This window comes from Delphinus delphis, chromosome 15 (genome assembly GCF_949987515.2).
Source record: "Delphinus delphis chromosome 15, mDelDel1.2, whole genome shotgun sequence".
Taxonomy (NCBI): Eukaryota; Metazoa; Chordata; class Mammalia; order Artiodactyla; family Delphinidae; genus Delphinus; species Delphinus delphis.
Genome location: NC_082697.1, coordinates 56,364,269 through 56,384,971, shown reverse-complemented (window position 1 = coordinate 56,384,971; position 20,703 = coordinate 56,364,269). Strand labels below are relative to the sequence as shown.

The 20,703-nt window shown below is 44.9% G+C and overlaps 1 protein-coding gene across 2 annotated transcripts in view; it reads left to right on the top strand.

Annotated features, from left to right (window-relative positions):
• Nucleotides 1-20,703, top strand: part of USP7 (ubiquitin specific peptidase 7) — a 57,221-nt gene that overhangs the window by 24,355 nt on the left and 12,163 nt on the right. The window contains exons 1-13 of one of the 2 annotated variants that reach the window (XM_060031728.1): nucleotides 1,524-1,631; nucleotides 2,368-2,542; nucleotides 6,700-6,898; nucleotides 8,865-9,003; nucleotides 9,663-9,751; nucleotides 11,586-11,694; nucleotides 12,542-12,672; nucleotides 13,130-13,184; nucleotides 14,205-14,285; nucleotides 14,386-14,476; nucleotides 16,742-16,824; nucleotides 18,698-18,807; nucleotides 20,124-20,280. In XM_060031728.1, coding sequence (XP_059887711.1) covers nucleotides 6,813-6,898; nucleotides 8,865-9,003; nucleotides 9,663-9,751; nucleotides 11,586-11,694; nucleotides 12,542-12,672; nucleotides 13,130-13,184; nucleotides 14,205-14,285; nucleotides 14,386-14,476; nucleotides 16,742-16,824; nucleotides 18,698-18,807; nucleotides 20,124-20,280 — 1,131 coding nt within the window. In that variant the 5' untranslated portion in view covers nucleotides 1,524-1,631; nucleotides 2,368-2,542; nucleotides 6,700-6,812. Of the gene's footprint in view, nucleotides 1-1,523; nucleotides 1,632-2,367; nucleotides 2,543-6,699; nucleotides 6,899-8,864; nucleotides 9,004-9,662; nucleotides 9,752-11,585; nucleotides 11,695-12,541; nucleotides 12,673-13,129; nucleotides 13,185-14,204; nucleotides 14,286-14,385; nucleotides 14,477-16,741; nucleotides 16,825-18,697; nucleotides 18,808-20,123; nucleotides 20,281-20,703 lie in introns of those variants that run through there. The other variant, XM_060031727.1, reaches the window with a different exon arrangement.

Below are 20,703 nucleotides of genomic sequence, written 5' to 3'. Positions count from 1 at the left end.
CACTCTACTGCTGCTTCTACAGAACCTCTTACTAGTTTGTGTTCTCCCAGTGTTTGCTTATTGGTATAAAGGGAAATGAGAATGTACACACTCTTATTCCATCACAGTCTCTCTCTTTTATAGCAAGGGTTGCATATGATGATATATATTGCTTGGTACCTTAATTTTTAAAAACTTTAATATAACTCAGAACATTTCATATAGGTACACTGAGAACCTTAAAAAAAACTGCTGCATAATATTCCATTGGTGGAATGTGCTGTTTATTTCAAAGGCCTTCATAGGGTTTTTCCTCATAAAATATTTTGTGTGATGGTTTGAGGTGGTTAATATATATGCGCATATATTTATTTATTTATTTATTTATTTATTGGCGCCACACCGCGAGGCCTGCAGGATATCTTAGTTCCCTGACCAGGGATTGAACTTGGGCCCTCGGCAGTGGAAGTGCAGAGTCCTAACCACTGGATTGCCAGGGAATTCCCTGAAATGGTTAATTTAGGAGGGTAAATGTGGAAATTCTGTCAAAGCACCCAATGTTTCATTTTGCTTTTTAAGCATATAAGTTTTAGAGTTTAGAGTTCAAGCTAGTTAAGCAACAGGAAAAGGAATTTCTCCTTTCCCTACTTCCCTCCCCCAGTTTTTCTGTCAGGATGTCATGGTTGAGGGGTCAGTTTAAAATTTTATGTTTTCATAGACAGCTTTTAACACAATTGCTAATTAACTGTATATATTGATATTTAATAAAACAAAAGTATCAGGAGTGGCAGTGGTCTAAATTTGAGTAGTAATACCTGTTTCTTAGCTTCCAAGGATTTCTAACGTGTGTTTTGAGATGCTTAAGAAGGAAAATCGGATGGTTTATATTCAGGAATTATTTGAGAAAAGTAACCTGACAATTGGAGTTTGGAGTTTGTCTAGAGGGGAAAGGGGAGGGTGCTCTCCATGGTGCTGAATCAGATTGACTGCTGATCCTAATGGTGTAAAGGCTCTGAGTATTGGAGTCCAAGGACACAACTGTGCAGCTATTTAAAAAACCACATCTCCTGTTTGTAGTTGAGACACTTAATTTCTATTGGAGTGTCTGATTTACCAAGGAAAGCCGACTGTACAGGCAAACAGAACAGTATTAGTTGCAGTGAGCTATTCTGACATGCTGGAAGGACAGGATTTAAATGTGAAGTATGGGCAGTAGAGGCTATTTAAATCCTAAATCCTGCCAAAGCCTTTTTAAAATTCTTCCTTTAAACCGTGGACCTATGTCAAAATAAAGGTCATCGCAAATGGAGCTGATTATTGTGAGGTGTAATGTGTTTTCAAGTCCCATTTAGCATTTTGAAAGAAACAAAAGTTTATATTTAGTAAACATACTAGTAAATACTTTTTGGGTTAAAGTGCAATTATTTGGGCACAATTGGAACTTAATAGTGACTGGAAATTGTCAGAGTACAAGTATATATATATATTTTTAATCTAATTCAAGCCATGAAGGTAAAAATCATGGAATTTCTTTGTTTTCTTTAAAGCTGGAGATGCAGATGACCCACCAAGAATTACTCAAAACCCTGTTATCAACGGGAATGTAGCCATGAGTGATGGGCACAACAACACAGAGGAAGACATGGAGGACGGTAAGTACCTGGGCTTTGTTTACGCGCATTGGGCAAAAAACTGTCGGAAACAGACATTTCTTCCTTGAGTACTTCTGAGTTTCTTAAGAGTAGCTAGTTTTCAGGAGGTTGTATCTGAGGAAAATTTAGGAGCCTGTTTTGGTTTCAAATTTCAAGGTTGCCTACAGATTTCAAGGTAAGTTGATTTTCCCCAGCCTAGGATAGAAGGTTGAAATACAGGAGTTTGTAATAGATGGGTATTTGCTCAGGCCTGCAATTAATTTTCCAGCCACTCCTAGTATTCAGAACACAAGTATATCTTACTGTCCTTTCCTTCTCGTCTGCAGCACGATACTTCTAGACACTGGAACGTGGCTTTCCATTGCATTCTTATTGTAGCAAGTATATCAGTTGTTTGTAGCTAATAATCTCTCCCCACTCCGGTTAGGTGCAAAACCAGAATCGAGCTTTGGGCTTTGTCCCCCAGACTGACTTTTGGTCTTTATCTTCTCTGTGGAAAGTGTATGCATTTGTACGTGCATGGACATTTTGTGCCTAGGAAAGCCTTTCTTTTGAGGCTATTTCTTCGCTGTAATTTATTAGACTGTGTGACCTGTGCATTTGCCAGGTCGAAATCATGAGAAGGTAGCAGCCAGTAATCACTTTATGCAGCCCCTGGAATCTTGCAGTGTAATATGAAACCATGTTCTGTCAAAAGCATGTCCATCAATCCTCATGAGGGTTGTGTCCTTCCCAGGGGTGTAACGGGGCAGTTGAAAGAAACCATCAGTCACGGGCTGCACCACCAGAAGGACTGCTGTTCAGACCTCCTGCCAAAAGTTCAGCCTCCATGAGAAACTGCAGCCGTAGTTGAGAGTTCTCTCACAGTGCGGTTTACCCCTGGCAGCTGGCTGAGGCAATATCTGAGGAAGGTAAAGAGGCGTGGTCTGACCCGCTGCTTTGTTACCTGTGGAGTGCACTTTCCACCGCAGATGAGGGCAACGGTGTGGGTGTGGTCTCTTGGTTGCTGGGCTCTTGGTTTTATTTCAGACCCTGGAGATGCCAAAAGAGGTTCAGAGAGTGCAGTTGGGAAGGCATGACCAGGTCTGATGTACCAGGCGTGAGTCAGGAATCGATTGTAGTCTCTCCTGGAGCAGTGAGCGGTCCAATCCAATCAGAGCCCTCCCGGTCTGGTTTCCACAGAGCAATTTCATTCTCGTTTTTCCCCAGGTGTTTTTACGGGGAGGGCTTGGGAGGAGACAGATGTGGATAAAAGGGCAGGTTCTGTTGGCCTCTGATGCCTTTTTTGGTGGATACTTCTTTGTTGGAAGGGACTGTCCTGTGCCTTGTAGGATGGCAGTGTCACCTGTCACCACCACCACCACCCCACCCCACCCCCTGTGCAGTCGTGACAACCGAAAATGTCTCTAAACATGGCTAGAAGTCTCCTGGGGGCCCCAGATTGCCTCATTTGAGAATCAATAAGGAGATCATAATGTACATAAAATCCCTTTTGAGGCAAATTTTACTAAATTATTGGTAGTAAATAATGGTGCTATAGAACCTAAAAGTAGAAATGCTCCTACTGCGAATTACCAGACGGGAAAAGCATGTTACAGGAGAAAGTAGAAGTGATCTTCAGTAACGCTTTGTTCCTGGCCTTTCTAAAGGCCCAGGGTCAGGAGAGAGAAAGATCGTATCTATGGCAAGGGGGGTGGGAGGGAGATGGTTCTGTTTCTAGGAGTAGAAGCCTTCGTTTACAGCAGCGTTTTCCCAGTAGTGATAGGTGTTTTGAAACACTTAATGGCAGGATATGTGCGTTGTGAAAAGTGATCAGAAAAATCTAGGAAGTTTGAGGAGTGCTGGCTTAAGCATGTTTCTTAAAGTACGTCTAAGCTGTCAGCCTCCTAACATCTTTCTTCAAAAGACTTTTTTTGTTAATGATTCCCCAAGCCTCTGAACGTTAGAATCTGTTTTTGCTGAATCTCCTTTTAACATCTTTGGAGGGCACACAGTATGGGAAACACTGAGTTAGAATCTGATTTTTACAGAGAGGCCTTCTTAGTAGGGGGAGTTTCTTACACAGTAGTTGAGTGGCTAGCAACACAGGTTGGAAGAATGTTTAGTAGAGGTAGAGAGTGATTGTTGTAGATCTAGATTGTTGGTACCAGTGAAAAAAAACTTATTTCTGGGAATTAACTAGGATTTGCAAAGACTTGTATTAGAATGAATAATCGATGTTTGATACAGTTACTGCAAGAGCGCCATTTGGGGAAACCTCAGGCCTGCCATTTTTTTAAAAAGACCTAAAGTGGTGGGTTATCGAGATTTCTGACAAGATGTGTTGAGGGCAGCAGGTAGCACGAGCTTGCCATCCTGTCATTTGCGATAAGATGCTGGAGTAGGTGAGTCAGTGCTCTGTGGTGTTCAGGCAGGTTAGAGTCTCTGTTTGGATGAAACACTAATCCTGCAGGATACAAGGTATCCTTCATAATCCCAAGTATACTACTTTTACCAAAAAAAAAAAAAAGTTTTGTTTTGAAGCAATTATAGATACAGAGGAAGTTGCACAAATAGTACATGGAATCCCGAGTACCTTCCTCCCATTTTTTCATGTAGCTCCCTTAGGGGAGGGTAACAAGACTGGCCCTATCTGCCAGAGATGGGTTTCACGTCGTCTTCTCTTTTGTAGACCCTCCTGTCTTGACCTGGTATTTAATACAGGTTTTCAGTTATTCAGTTAGTTATGAAGAGTTTGCAAGGCAGCAATGCTCACCTCTATACCACCAACGCCACACAGTATGAAGAGCTTGGAGCTGTGGGGTGGTGACATTTTTATTCACATGAAATCTCATGTTAAACTTCCTCATTAGCATACTTTGGAAGATAATCCTGTGCCTTGAACATGAGGCAGAATCTCACATCTAGTGTGTGATTCAGCAAGTGTGAACTGCACATGGGGGCCAGGGTGGCGCCAGGCTCAAGACCCAGAGCCTTGGCCTTGGAGGGCTAGCCCGCTTCTGGATGCGTGCTGTGCTGAGCTCCCCATCGTGTGGTCCTATTTAATGTTTAAGATAAATTGAGGAATTTGACTAAAGGGTCGGGAGGAAGAGCAAAAGGCATTTATAATGTGTATCATTTTTTTGTCTGTATAAAACTAATCCTACAAAGACCTGAATGGTAACTGACAGTCAAGTAGGTGAGTTGGGGGGGAGGGGCTTGCGACATGATGTCCTTAGGTCCCAGGAGTGTGTCCTGCCATCACTGTACAGCAGGCCGGGTTTATTGGGCTCTGCGTTTGGTCACCTAAACTCTAGGATGGCAGTTTACAAACCAGAGGCAGGGTCACTGTGCTCAGTGTCCAGATCTTGGGTACTGAGACCCCCGGTGCTCACTTCTTAACACCTTGGATGAGATAAGCCACTTAACCTCAGCAGGCCTCGGTTTCTTCATCTGTAAAGTGGGAATTAAGTAACACCTGCCCTTGCCTACCTTGTGGGGTTTAGATGCTGCTCAAATATGATTTGTGTGGCTGTGGAGGAGTGGCCCACTCTTCTCCTCAGCCATTCTGGACCTCATTCTCTGGAACAAGTTGCTTGTCTTTTCCGTGGACTCTCATCTGTGCAAGGGATGAGGGTAATACCTGCCCCTTGAGGAGGCTCGAATGCAAAACGCACCCATCCAGCTGCTCTTCCTTTGAGGGCCTCTCTGCTAACAGCTGAGCCAGGTTACGGGTAGTAAAAAAAAAAAAAAAAAAAAAAAGATGGGGACGGAGAGCCTTTAAACGAAGATAAAAGCGCTGTTACACATCCTTTTGGGTTTTATTTCTTTGGTAAAGAATACTACCCTCTCATGAGGACTGATGGACATGTTTTCTTAAGAACAAATTCAGTCACAGTGGAGGCAGTTCTGTGTGCGGAGAAGTCTGCACCGCAGTGACCTGAGTGAAGTGTAGAGACGGGCTGAGGGCACAGACCTGCGAACCCCACTTTGTGCGTGGGGTCAGGGATGTCAAAGTAGCACCTGCTTCTCAGCCAGAGAAGGCCTTCCTGTTATTCTATAGACCAAGTGTGGCCCTTGGCCCCTGGGCCTGTGAACTGTCCCCAATCTGCCACGAGATAGGCACAGAGAGAGGAAGCGCTTAGAAACTTGTATAGCAATTTGGCCTTCCTGCGGCAGTTTTATTATATTTTATAAAAGTGCTGGCCGGTAACAGGTTGGCGGGTGGCCTTGGGAGAGCTGCTCCCCTCACGGGGAGAGCTGGAGAAGCATGGACACTGCTGGGTTTGTCAAAACTAATCCACAGCCTGGGTCACTTGAAAGGAATAGTCAGCAACAGAAAAAGCTGGAATTCCAAGTGTGACTTTTAGTTGAATTTGTATCAGTGCTTTGCATTTTATTGGGGGAAATCTTGATTTCTTAAATTGGCCTTTGGTCTTGCTGAGTAAATTTAATAGTTCATTTTGTTCACGTCAAAAGGAATGCCAGTTTCTTCTTTTTTTCAAATAATTCCCCTTAGAGAATCTAGTCTGATATTTCACCAAAATTGTGAACTAATGAAGTTAACATTTATTTTTAGCTAACTTCTTAGGAATCTTCTTATCTCTAAACAGTGCTGCGCTTCCCAGGAATGGCTGTCGCCCACTCCTCGGAAGTTCTTGTTTGCCTGCAAATTCATGTTTCTTCTCCACACTCAGCCCAAGTCTCAAGCCCTTTTCTTTTCCTCCTCAAGTCCTGTCCTTGAACAGATGTGACGTGAGAAGTTTTACTCCTTTTCTCCAGTCTCTCCACTCACTGCGGATTACTTGGGAATTAAGACAGAGTAGAATAGACATTCTTAATCACACTGAGCTCGTCTGGTGGGGAATGCAGGTGTGTGTTGCTAGCCCTCTGAGTTTGGGATTTCATTTACACAAACTATATGTCATCTCACAGTTTTAGATTGTTACTAAATTGGAAATGATGCTATCCTTTCCCCAAAGGGTTAGATTTTAGCAGTTGAATATAGAATGGTTAACCCAGGTTTGTGCTGCTTTCAGTGTTGTCTGACAATGCCGGGCTTGGTGATTGACAAAGCGTTTTCTTGCAGACACGAGTTGGCGCTCCGAGGCAACCTTTCAGTTCACTGTCGAGCGCTTCAGCAGACTGAGTGAGTCGGTCCTTAGCCCTCCGTGTTTTGTGCGAAATCTGCCATGGAAGATTATGGTGATGCCACGCTTTTATCCAGACAGACCACACCAAAAAAGCGTAGGATTCTTTCTCCAGTGCAATGCTGAATCTGATTCCACGTAAGACAGTTTAAATGATGCAATTACAAATCCGCAAGTAGTTCTAGTACATTATTGGAAGCCAAATTGGCCTCTTTGAATTTTGGATTTCTCTTTGAATTCCCTTTCTGCCTTTACATAGTCATTTGATTTTAAGTTATATTAAATACAATTCCCTCTTTAAAACTCACTGGTAGGTACTATATCCAAACTAGAAAAGGTGTATATTTTTCTTGCAAATAAACTGAACTTTGTGTGTTAGAATCTACCTGCCCGTGGAACATGGAATCAGGGCCTATCTGGACTAGCTGACTGCTGGATTACCAGGTGTATTTCTTATTCTACCAGTAACTGCTAGGGGGGGAAATTGTAGTTAAGGAAAATTCTTCAGGCAGACATCCTCACTGTATGTTAACCAATTTCTATGGGTTATTCAGAAAGTTAAAATTAAAAAGCAAAGTGTCGCTGTTCAACGTTTATCAGAAGCACAGTTGAGAGATTGAAGGGATGGATTCCAGATCACTGTCACCCTTTCTCATTCCACATCCATGAACCCACGGGAAAGCTGCTTCCTTGACCACGTCTCCCTGCCACTGCAATTATGGCCCTTGGCACCCTTGATGAAGATGTTCCCCAAAGGGCGCTGGTTCCAGCTGTTCTGCCAAAGCTTTCATTTTCCTCTTTACTTGAGTGTTTAAGAAGCCAGTTTTATGGGGCAGTCAGGGCCTTGGCCAAATTTTTACTTCTTGTGTTCCGTTCACATTATGATCTGATCTGATGAGCGTTGAGGCTGGATTGGTTTTATTAGTCTGACAGACAACTTGAGCCTGAACGGTAGTTTGGGAAACATCCAGCAGTCCATGTCCAGCGATGGCATCCCGAGCGAGCGGCATCCCCGCGGGAACAACACTGCCCTTGCCCTTGTTCTGATGAGTCTGCAGTCGAAACATTCCTTTATAAAAAGCTCAGTCTAATGAGTTCAGTCAAAACCTTCCTTTATAAAAGCTCCACTTTAAGTTGGTTTTTAAACATTTTACACGTTGATCCAGGGACCCTTTTGGGGTCTGCCCCAAACAACCGCACCTGCCGTTATTCTCGGGTGGTGGCATCCTTGCTCAGAGCCCCCTATACAGCCTGGTGTGGAAGCCTCACAGCACCTGAGTGGGGCAGGAGTGACACTTATTAGTAGAGCCTACAGCTTTAGGTCTGTTCACCTAAAAAATAGCTTTATCATCATTCTTCTATTCAAGTAATAGCCGTGTTAGGTACTAGAACTATTATCTGACCAAAAAGCTATTGTCTCTTGTAAAATCTAAGGACAGTATTTAAAGTTCAAACACTTGTATTTTATAGATACCAGTAAAAAACTTGAAACCTTTTAGAAATTCAAAAGACATAGGGGCTTCCCTGGTGGCACAGTGGATAGGAATCTGCCTGCCAACGCAGCGGACACAGATTCGATCCCTGGCCCGGGAAGATCTCACATACCGCGGAGCAACTAAGCCTGGGCGCCACAACTACTGAGCCTGAGCTCTAGAGCCCGTGAGCCACAACCACTGAGCCTGAGCTCTAGAGCCCGTGTGCCGCAACTACTGAAGCCAGCACGCCTAGAGCCCGTGCTCCGCAACAAGAGAAGCCACCGCAATGAGAAGCCCACGCACTGCAACGAGGAGTAGCCCCTGCTCACCGCAACTACAGAAAGCCCGCGCGCAGCAGCGAAGAACCAACACAGCCAAAAATAAATAAATAAAATTTTAAAAATTAAAGAAAAAAAGACATAAAGCATTGAGTTAAATCACTCCAGATCACACAAGGGCACCGCCAGACCCTCTTCACATTTTTTTCTCCATTAAAGATAATGTGTGTCCCCTTATTCCATCTAAAAAATAGAAGGAAAAAATATGGGAGGTTTTGTGTGCTGTTTTAAAAATTGTGTAAAAGTCAGGTAAATCTGTCGACTGAGGCTTAGATTGTCCTCCCTGAACAGGTCTTGGTCCTGTCATGCACAAGCGGTGCTGAAGATCATAAATTACAGAGATGATGAGAAGTCGTTCAGCCGGCGTATCAGTCATTTGTTCTTCCATAAAGAGAACGATTGGGGATTTTCCAATTTCATGGCCTGGAGTGTAAGTAGTAACAATGTACTCAGACTGAATAATCTGAGCCTTGTTCTTTGTTCCCTAATTCTCCATTCTTCACATCCATCTATTCATTATAGGATCAAAATGTTTGCTTTGTAAGTTGGATAGGTAACTGAAAACGTGTTTTCTCCAGTTTCCTACGTCAGGTTTTTAGCAGCCAACAGGACTTCATCTCGGTGTTTTGGTCAAACATTGTAAGGTAGTTTATAGCCTTCCTGATAGGCTAGGTTTCCTTTAAGAGAAATAATACTGAGGCAGGCATAGTGCAGGGTGGTTTCCTGTAACCAGTGAATTCTCAAGTCAGCGCGTTTGGGCTGCTTTTGCAGAGGTGGAAGCCAGTAGGACTTAGGAACGCCCTGCTCAGCTCTCTAGTGGGTTCTCGGCAGCCTCCCCAGACCCTGCCTGCTGAGTGGATGCTGAGCCCCTGACACCTCCCATTCCTCCAGGAGACATCCAAGCTTTTGCTGTTTTCATTCAGAGAACATTATTTAAAACAAGCCAAAGCACTGCAAAACTAGAAGCACAATTTAGGTGTTTTGAAAAAGTAGTATTTTAATTGATTAAGTACAGGGTAATTGTTTGGAATGAAGTGAGCATTTGCGGGTTCTTATGCAAGTTGGATATTCTTATTTTTTTTTTTATAGGAAGTGACTGATCCTGAGAAAGGATTTATAGATGATGACAAAGTTACTTTTGAAGTCTTTGTACAGGCGGATGCCCCCCATGGAGTTGCGTAAGTTTTCCTTTAATTGGATGCTATTAAGAGATGTTGTGAATTCTAGTGAAAGGAGCAGAGGTGCATATATACAGCAGATAAGCACCCTCTGTGTGCTCATCCCTTGGCACACAGACCAGATCAACGTACGTGTGCCAGCTTCACGTTCATGCCTTTGTGTGGCGGATTTATTGAGCAGTTTCTATGTGCCAAACACTCTGCTGGGCTCTAGGAATATAATTATGTTGAACAAGGCAGCCATGGTTTTCTGTCCTCGAAGAACCTCCAAGACCACTCGGGCAGAGGAGTTGACGGCAGTAACTGCAGCAGCAGATGTGCTGTTATTTTGTGGTGTGGATGGCGCTGGGAGGAGAGGGTTCCGTCCCTGGGTCCAGGCGGTCTGTGGGCAAGAGCACGGTGTCGGCCTTGAAGAATGTGTCGGATGTCCTTGAGGATGTCCTTGATTGATAAGGAATGACCGGGGGAATTTGGAGGTGGGGAGAAGGGTGTGAGTAAGGACACCTGGCAGGGAAGTTTGAGGTGGGCGGGGCACTAGGAGAGTGTGAAGAGGGCTGAGATGGTGCCTTGGGATCAGGTTGTAGACGAGCAGGACTCTTAAGGCCAACGAGCGAAGAAATAAAGTGCAGCCTAGGTGGGAAGGAGTCAAGTGTAGGCGCCCCTGTCTCTTCCCGTTTTTTTTTCTCTTCCCACGTGGCCCTCCTCTGGCATGAGTGCGTAGGCTGACCCGGGTGGGATGGGCAGCCGACAGCCCAGAAGGGTGGTCAGGTCATTCAGTCCAGGTCCTGGCTAAGGTGGCCTGCATGTGGCCCTGGGAAATTTTAAAACAAATAAGATTAATTAGTTTTCATATTCATTGGGCTGATATCAGAGGAATCAGGCTTTTCTTGAGTAGCCTTTTGGAAACATACCCTTGAATTGTATTCAGATACCAGGAGTGGGGGGTAAAAAGGTGGTATTTCTAGTTAAACTTTTTGTGGGGTTTTTCCCCTTCCTTTAGAAAACATTCCCCCTATGCTTATGATACATCTTTTGACTAAGAAAGTAGATTGGGTTTTTCAGACTTACCAGTCAAAACAGGTATCTTGGTTCAGTCTTGCAAAAACCTCTTACCCCCGGCATCAGAGTCCTGCTGGCCTGAACTCACAGTAAATGTCTAGCAGTGGTCACACATTTGCACCGTGCACAGAGGGGGAGGGGATAGCGCTGGGGAGGGCTGTTCTGCTTCCTGTTAACTCTTGGGGGCGAGAGGGTACAGACTGTTCTCTCTCCTAACCAACCACCTGTATAACAGAGTAAAGGGAAACGGCTCTTGGAATTGAGGTCTGAACCTGCCGGTATGCATGCCTGTCCTTCTCCGTGTACGGGACGCTACAGAAAAGAGGGGTTTCGGCTGTTTCCGTCCCGCCTTGTGCTGACTACACGTGTGAGCCGACGTGTGTGTGAGGGAGCCACACTGGGACTCAGTTTGATAGAAATAGACTTGAACTCCTCTCTGAGAGTGCTGCTCTGGGTAAATGATGGCACTGCTGCTGTCAGCACACCGCGCGGAGGCCGCCTCTCCGGTGCCGGGCTGAGTTCGCACTGGCCCACGTGCTTGAGCAGACAAAACTGGTGACTGCCGGAGGGAGCCGTGTGATAACTGCCAGCCTGGCAACGAGTTATTCACTTGGAGGCGGGTGCTCGGACGTCGTCACCCCGTGTCAGGATGGTGGGAAGGAGGTGGTGGTGCAGAGCAGTGAGGTGCCGGCCCCCAGTCCCCTCGCCCACACACGTTGCAGAAGCAAGGAGGTGTCCTGTGCAGTTTTCCCTCAACCTCAAACTGATCTTGTAGGTGGGATTCAAAGAAGCACACGGGCTATGTCGGTTTAAAGAATCAGGGAGCGACTTGTTACATGAACAGCCTGCTGCAGACTTTATTTTTCACAAACCAACTGCGAAAGGTAAATGGATGGTGTTTCTCTCCCTCAACCTTCCACCCACCCTTTTCTCTCAAGTATTAAGGGGCAAGCAAAGCCCCGTCACCAGACTTGTCTCTTGCCGCGTCTCCAGGGAGGCCCCTGCTTTATGCTTATACATAGCTCTATTCCTCAGTGTTCGGACGCTTGTGAAGCTAACTTAGGTGATGAAAAGTTTACCACAGCCGACAAACCTAACTTTATTGGGCTAGAAATAATAAAAGCTTTTTTAAAAAATATGAAAGTCATTAGCAGCAACATTTGAAAAGTTTTATATTAAAATTGATTAGTTGAAAAACTCCTGGTCAGGAATCTTAATTTTTCACTTACTATAGCTAAAACTTCTAAAAAATATAAAATCTAACGGAGGATAGTTACTTGCCCTTTAGGAATGCCGTGCAAGCAGGGGAGCAGCGCAGGCAGCACACACTCCTGGTGTTGGGGGGACCATTGGCTGGTCTGCTGGCGTGTCCTTTTCGCACCATTCTTCCAGGCAGCGTTAATTACCAAGATAGGATGATATCTTGGGGATAGTTGAGTGTGGTTAATTGCAGTAGCATTGAAGTTCCATCAACTCTTTTGTTCAAAGTCATGTTAAGTTAAAAAATGTTGCTCTGCTCTAAGAAGTATGAAATAGAAGTGGTTCTCATTGGATGGTGAGCCTTAAGTCATTTTTAAAATTCTTTTTTCACTGTCTTGATTTTTAAAAGACCTTTTGACCCTTTGGGGGGGGGATAGTTAAAAGCCCTACCCAACTGCCTTCGTCATTGTGGTGTTAGAAATGATACTTTCACATAAAATTCCATTTTTATTTCTGAATCAATTCTTTTAGGCTGTGTACATGATGCCGACAGAGGGCGACGATTCATCCAAAAGCGTCCCTTTAGCATTGCAAAGAGTGTTCTATGAATTACAGCACAGTGATAAGCCCGTAGGAACAAAGAAGCTGACCAAGTCGTTCGGGTATGTGTTGGGAGACCTGTCCATTCTGCTGCTCGAGGGCTGAGTTAGTGGACGGGGAAGGGTTGAGAGCAGAGCTCAGGCACTTGAGTATGTCAGGGCATTTTATCAGTGTCCTTTGTTTGACCTCTTTGGAAATGGAGGCTTTTAGAATTTTGCTTGAGAAGCAGTTCACCACTTAGGTTTACCTGTCAAGGAAAGGATAACATATGGTCTCCAAGTTTCTGTACATTTACTTGCAAACACGACCTCCCCTTGCAGTAAGATGTTCAGAACAGTATAAAGTTGTGAACGTTTTGGTGTCTGGATAAAATTCAGTTTGTCTTTGAATTATAATCTTCATAAAAATTTAAGAATAATGACTAATTACATGGTTCGGTTTTTTAGTCTGAGTTGCTTGTTAATTTACTCTTGTTTGAAATCTGGAAGTTTAAATATAAATTCATTTTATCTCTCTAAGGTGGGAAACGTTAGATAGCTTCATGCAACATGATGTTCAAGAACTCTGTCGAGTGGTGAGTTTTCAGCCGGAATTGTTTACTACTTACATTTCATATTTTGAAGCACTGTCAGAAGTTGTTACCAAGTAAAACCTCAGGCCTACTTCAGTCACTATCATTCCAGTTATGCCCATCTTTGTTCAGGACCAGAACTAGGCTAGAAAGAAAAGACAGCATGTATCTAGTTTAAAACCAGAAAGACTGAAAAATTATTTGATAGGGAAGTGTGAGGGAAAATGTAAATTTGAATAGTATAGGTAGTGTACTTTTAATGTGTTAAGTTGGCATAATTACCAGAGTTACTAATCCAAGAAACAACAGATTGGCTTGAGTAGCTGTCCTGATGATCCCACTTCACTTTAGAATAGTGACTTCTGTTCTTACTCTGTAGCACAAGACCCAGACCCCGCCTTGGCACAGAACTTCTGGTTGAGGCAGACCTCTGTGTGGGGGATCTTCCCCCAGACCATCTCTAGTCACTAGCAGACGCGCACTCTTCCAGTTGTGATGAAAGAAATACACACACACACACACACTCACAGACTCACACTCACACACAACATGAAATGGCTATTCAAGGTGATTGGCTGGGCAAGGTGTGTTTTCTTTTTTGCAGCACTAGCTGGATTGAATCCAGTTCATTAAATATCCATGGACAAACCAGTCAATCCTGTTGACAGGCTCAACCTCATTAATCTCTTGGTGTGGACCAATACGAGTTAAGTTTAGTGCTCAATTTACATGCTTTTCCACAGAGGTAAAATGAATATAAAAAATGCTTCTAAAGGCACTACAGATTAATAATTCATTCCAAAGGCTGTATAGAGGGTTAATCTCAACTGTTGCATGTAGATATTTTTGTAAATATCCAACCAAGGAAGAAGATTTTTGTATGTTTTTGATAATTGCATGCTAAAGGTCATAATATTTATAGTCTAGAATTTCTTTGACCATTGAAATTTCCTAGTCACATTTCAAATTACTGTACGTTAATTAAGCATAACATTTTCTGAAAGCCAAAACTTTCTCTTCCAGTTGCTTGATAATGTGGAAAATAAGATGAAAGGCACGTGTGTAGAAGGCACCATACCTAAATTATTCAGAGGCAAGATGGTGGTATGTGATAACCAGTTTTAAAGAGTGATTTTTAAAGATTTTAAACATGCAAATATTTTGACGGTTAATGCTTAAGCCATCTTATTTTCCTTATTTGTAGTCATATATCCAGTGTAAAGAAGTAGACTACCGATCTGATAGAAGAGAAGATTATTATGATATCCAGCTAAGTATAAAAGGAAAGAAAAATAGTAAGTTCTGTGTACATAATGGCACCACCACCTTTTCATAATTTGGTTTGGTATAATGCTTCATTGACACGGTGGTTTTTATTGAAATACAGTGTAGAGAAAATTGCCCAAATGATGAAGGTACTGAGTGAACACAGTCTGGTGACCCCACCCAGGTCAAGAAACAGAACATTTGCAAAGCAAGATGGTGGCCCTTCCTGGTCACTGCCTCCCCCTCCTCACAGGAAACCACTGTTTGGCCTGCTGACATTCTTTCCTCGGTTACTTCTGTGGTATTTATTTACGTAGATGGCATCGTGTAGGGTATGTGTCTCGTTCTCTCTTTTCTTTTTCTCAGCGTTGCCTCCATGCACTTCATCCTTATATTGAGCAGCAGTATCGGGTCATTTTCATGGCTTTATAGTATTCCACTTCAGGAACATAACACAAACGTTTGAAACCATTCTTTCCTTGATGGGTGTTCGGGTTGTTTTCAGTGTGAGGCTGGTAGGTGTGAGGCTTGTTGGCCGGTCTTGTGTCCGCCCCTGGTGCATTTACGGTGAGTGGAATGCTGGCTTGTAGGGCCTGTGTGTATATGTCGAGCTTAGCAGATACAGCAGTTTATCCATTTCTGCTCCACCAGTAGGGTGCGAGCAGTTGTTCCACATCCACTCCAGAGCCGTCAGTCGTCAGACTGGTGTTTTGGTGGGAGAATGGTGCTATCTTGAGTTCAATTTGCATTGCCCTGGAAGTCGGGGAGATTTTACCTTTTCGAATGCTTATTGGCAATTTGGGTGTCTTCCTGAACATATGGAATGTAGTTCGTAATAACTTGATGTCCTGGTCCAATAATTCCGTGATTTCTGGATCTTGTCTCCATCGATTCGCTTTCCATCTCTGGCTGTGAGTTCCAGCTTCTTTGCCTGTCTGGTCATCTTTTATTGGATGCCAGCTGTTGTGATTTTTATCCTGTTGGGTATTGGATATTCTTACCCTTTGTTCCGGGGCACATTTCGTTATTTGGAGATAGCTGATTCCTTCGAGACCAGGAGGAGCCTCTCACGTCGCCGGGGCTCTCCCGCGTGGCTCTCCCCAGGGCCCTCCGTCCTGCACGTGGCCACTGCCTCGGGCCCCTGAAATCCCCACTCTGTCTCAGGGAGACTCTGGGGCCCGTTGGGGTTTCTCTGCCCTGCGCTGCAGCCTGGAAGTTCCACGCAGTGAGCTGGGGCGTTGGAGGGCTCTCAGTGGCCACATCCTGTCCTGCCTGTTGTCTAGCGTGTGAATACGGTTGTTGGCCTTGTAATGGAGCCCAGTGCAAGGGAGGGAGTGCGCTTCCTGTTACTCCCTCACGGCCACAACGCGCGAGTTCTTCACGGGCTGTGTTCGCTGCTGCTCGCCTGGGTTTCGGGCTCTCCGCCAGCGTGGGGCTTGCCTTTTCACTCCTGCAGTGTGCCCATTTGGTTAACAGAATGTCATAACTGTAGTGAAATCCAGGGTATCAATCTCTGCTTTTTGTGTCTGAGAACACCTGCCCTGAAGTCTTAAGATAATTCTCTTATCTGTTACTTTTTTCTCTTTTCTGTTTATTTACAGTCCACCCAGAATAGTTTCTTTCTGCTTATGGTCAGAGTGGACCAAAGGTGCTCTGCTGCCCCTTTGTCAGCAGCGAGCCCTTCGCATCTGTGTAGACCTCTTTCTAGACTCTACCTCCTGGTCCATTGGCTATCATCCTTGGATGGATTCTTCCTTCTTCCTTTTCAGCTTTATTGTGGTTTAAGTGACAGGATCGTAAGGTGTTTAAAGTGTTCATCATGGTTATTTGGTATGCTCAGGTATTGTGACAGCATGACTGCCTTCTGGTCAATGAACTTGACTTACACGTGGCAGCGTTATCAGCCATGTCCCTGTGCTGTGCACAGGAGCCTCCGCTCTTACTCCCTCTCACAGCAGAAGCCCGTGTCCCCTTCCAAACTCCCCCTCTTCCCCCACCCACCCTCCCACATGCCTGCTCTCTTTCTGCACTGACTTTAGAATAAGTGTTTGGGTTAAAATTTGTACTTTAACATTACTTAAGTTTATTAAAACATTGACTCCATGTTATCACGTAACACCCTCAGTGGCCTTAAGAGTTCACACCTTTTGCTGGATCGGTGAAGTTGCAGACCTGTGCTCACAGCTACAGTTATTTACATTCCTCCCTGGCGTGCCTGAATTGATTGATTGACTGTTATAATCAAAGCTTTAGTGATAACTTCGGCTGACTTTTTTCTCTTTCTCTCTTGAAAGTATTTGAATCATTTGTGGATTACGTGGCAGTAGAACAACTAGACGGTGACAATAAATACGATGCCGGGGAGCATGGCTTGCAGGTAACTTGGAGATTGTGTGCTAGTGTCCCGCTGTATCTTTCCACTTTGTTTTCAGATCTTTTGCTTGACTGTGAACTAAACATTCACTCGTATCTTTTCACATGCCGCTGGTGTTTAGAACGCAAAAGGATTTTATTTCTCAGTCTGGACGTTGTGTTAGAGAGCTCTGATCGTGTTGCTGGTGTAGACAGGCAGGGGTGGGGAAGGTGTTGTGCCTCCTGGCTACCAGAGGCAGAACCATCACCCGACACGTGTACCCCCCCCACCTCCCCCCTGCCCCAATTCCATCCACAACTCTGCCCCTTACTTCACTGGTGTCTGTGCCAGAGCTTCCCTCAGTTTCTCCTAGTCACAGATAGAACTGCTTAGTCACTGGGACTCTGGTTTTGGCTGGTGGTGGTGCTTTGCTCTCCCGCCGCCGCAGTGGAGTGTCAGTTAGTTTTCTGAGGATCCTGACTTCCAGAACGAGGAGTGCATTTTCTGTTATTGTTCCATACTTGGTGTCCCTGCTTGTTTTCCACAAGGCCCCGCAGGAACTCTGGCAGAACAATGAGTGTTGTAAACAAGCGGCAGTGCATGGTCAGATGGAGGGGCCCGGGCTGTGGCCTGGTCAGGCTGCTTGGTGGGTCAGCGGCATCCTCAGGGTCCAGCCCTCCAGGTTGGACCCTGCAGCCTCATAACCTTGACTCACTGGCTCAACTAATATATGATTTTTTTCGGACCATCCTGGGTTTACCAAGCTCGCACGTTTATAATTCACGGTGCTGGTGAGCCCATTTTGCCGTGGGTCACAGACCTGCTGTCCTGCTTGGTCATGCCACTGATTTGTAGATCAGTAAGTTACTTGGCAAACATGCCACTGGATTTGCTTAGGAAACACTTGAGTCAACTCACGGAATTGCCCTTATCCACACTGGATATTTTTGGCTCTGGGTGAACAAAATATATTTTAGAATCAGACTCTCAATGGACAGTGGCTGAGAAACATGATTCTTCTATTATTGTTTCAAGTTGTACTAAAACCGTGCCATTCCTTTGTGTGGCAGTAGGTTCCTGGGTTTTTGTTTTTCTTCCCAGAACTACCCAGTTTCCTTAACCATGCTAATGTACAACAGAGAACATTGCCACCTAGGACACCAGTTCCTCCAGGTGGGTGTGTTCTAGCCAGTGTTGGAAATAAGGTTTACAGCTCCGAAGGAATACAGCCGTGCTGAGGGCCGCCAGTGGCCTGGTGGTGACTGGCTTTGGTGAAGGCTTATTTGAGTGAGGACTCAGCTGGCTGAGGTGGGGGGAGGAGTGAGGCTGGGCCTCTCCCACAGAGGCCTTGCTCGGGGTGTCCTTTGCCCCAGAGGCTGGTGACGCCTGGGCAGAGGCTGTGACGGTGGTCAGAGGGCCTTGCTGATACCGAGTCGGAGGGGTCTTCAGAAGCAGGAGTGAACAGTTAGCACGTGACCGTGCTCACGGGGAAGGACGGCGGTCACAGGCAGTTCTCCCAACCCAGACCGTGCTCGTCTTACTCTGTTCTGGTGTCCATAGGCACACCTCATTCACATAATCATAATCCTCTGCTTTTCCATTTGATTTTCCCGTGTTTCTCCAGAATTTTCGTAGTGTTTAATGACTGTGTTAATAGGGCAACAAGTGACTGAGCTGTAGTTTACTTCACTGTTCCCCTGTCGCTGGACATCAAGATAGAGTATAATGCAAACTAAGAGGAAATCCCACACACAGAACATTTTAAAGGCACCCTGTGCCCATCTCCCTACCAGAAGTTCCCAACGTGTTCCACCCTTGCTGTGAAACGCTGTTGCTTTTGTTGCTTCGAGAAATAAGTAGAGGTAAACTAAACCTGTGCTTCTTTTTCAATGTTCAGGAAGCAGAGAAAGGTGTGAAATTCCTAACATTGCCACCAGTGTTACACCTACAACTGATGCGATTTATGTATGACCCTCAGACGGACCAAAATATCAAGATCAACGATAGGTAATCTAGAGTGGGATGTGAGAGTTAAGATTTACCCATCATCCTGATTTAGGGGGTTAGTCTCAGTGCTTTGTTTAGTTTTTCTGTTTTCGGTCTCATCTCTGATTTATTTAGGTTTCCTCTCTGCCGAGGTGTCCCAAGAACTGTGCTTTTAAAGGGATAATTTCAGGGGCTGCTTCCTCCGTATCTCCTCCTCAGGGAGCCCCTCTGTCTACACTGTGGCAGACTGAAGTCTGTGGGGAGAGGGTACTTTCTGCTGCACAGGCTTTGCTTTCCCCAGAAGTGGCATTTGCTATTATTACACTATTGGTTTACATAGGATTCGCCAATATGTTATCTCTCAGTTGGTATAGGCTTATAGAATGTGCTAGAATCCTCAGAAATGCTGGCGTAGGTGGGTGTGTCCCCCATTCCAGGTGTTTTATAGATCCTTAAAGTACCAGTTAAAAGGTTGGTACCACACACTGCTTTGTCTGGTTAAGGAGACAGAACTTGAACCCTGATTAGTTGGAGCAGTGACTTTGTACTCCTTGGTCAGGGGGTACAGCCTGACAATAACCAGCCTCCTAGAGGTTGGTCAGTCACCCCGGAAACTCGGCGGAGAGTGTGACTCGATCATATCACCTGCCACCAGCCGGGCCTGCTCGTCTGTTCTTGCCCTTTTCCGTGGGGTCTCTTGAGACGACAGACCTCACAGACCAGCAGCCTGCAAGCTAGGCCCAACCTGCTGGTGTGCTTTGTTGGGTCCTCACCTTGGTTTTCTTTCTATTTTTATTGGAATTAGTTGCCAGCGTTTTTTCAGGTCGTGAGATTTCACATAAAAGTCCAGATTTCTGGCATCTGGCATTCAAAACACTTGGCAGTGCCGGGCCTGAGTTCCCAAGGGCCGTGCTGGGTGGCAGCTGCCCCTCCACACCCAGGCTCGTGCTCTGCTCAGCACCACGGTCCTTGTGCACCCACCTCACGCTCTTCCTGCCTCTCAAGCACCCCCCGCCGCCCCCGTTCATGACAACATTTGGAAATATCCACATCCTAGAAAAGTCAGTGTGTTTTTGTCACAAAAACTGACTGTTATGTAATATCCTGGAATTTAAAATTCCGTTAGGTGTGTCAGTGCTTTTTAGGTATTTTTCTCAAATCAAGCTTCAGATTTTGTTGACGTGTGAATAATTTGTTGTGATGAGTAGGAGCTGCCCTTTCCAAGTAAAGAGGAGCCAGTGAATTAGAAGGTCTAGCAAGGAGTAAAGCCTAAAGGTGAAATATTTTACAAGTAAATGAAACCTGGATTTCTCTTAAAATGTTTTTATTTTAAATAGGTTTGAGTTCCCCGAACAGCTACCACTTGATGAATTTTTGCAAAAAACGGATCCTAAAGACCCTGCAAATTATATTCTTCATGCAGTCCTGGTTCATAGTGGAGATAATCATGGTGGACATTATGTGGTTTATCTAAACCCTAAAGGGGATGGCAAAGTAAGTGCTGGGGAGGGTGGACGTGATGCTGTGTAGGGGATTCAGTGACGCTCAGCTTCAGACTTGGCCTTGATAGTGAAGGATCCCTTCTTGGCCTCTGTGCCTCTATGTTCCTGATACTTTTAAAGGTGGATGGTAAATTATGATTGTACTTGATATATACATCTTGTTATTAGTATTGAACGTTGGACCTTATAGGATCCCTTTACATCTAACATGAGGCACTTAGTTTCCACTTAGAATAATCATCTGTGGCCCGCACTCACGGGCCCGCATTGGTTGTGTGTTATTGCACGTGCCCCATTACCCGTGCGATGTAATGCGCGGTCTTTGCCTGGTTCACGTGGATCCCATCACGTGATCTTCACCAGGAGGAGCAGATGAGGGTCTTGGGGTCTGTGTCCAGGGCCACAGGGCCAGTGA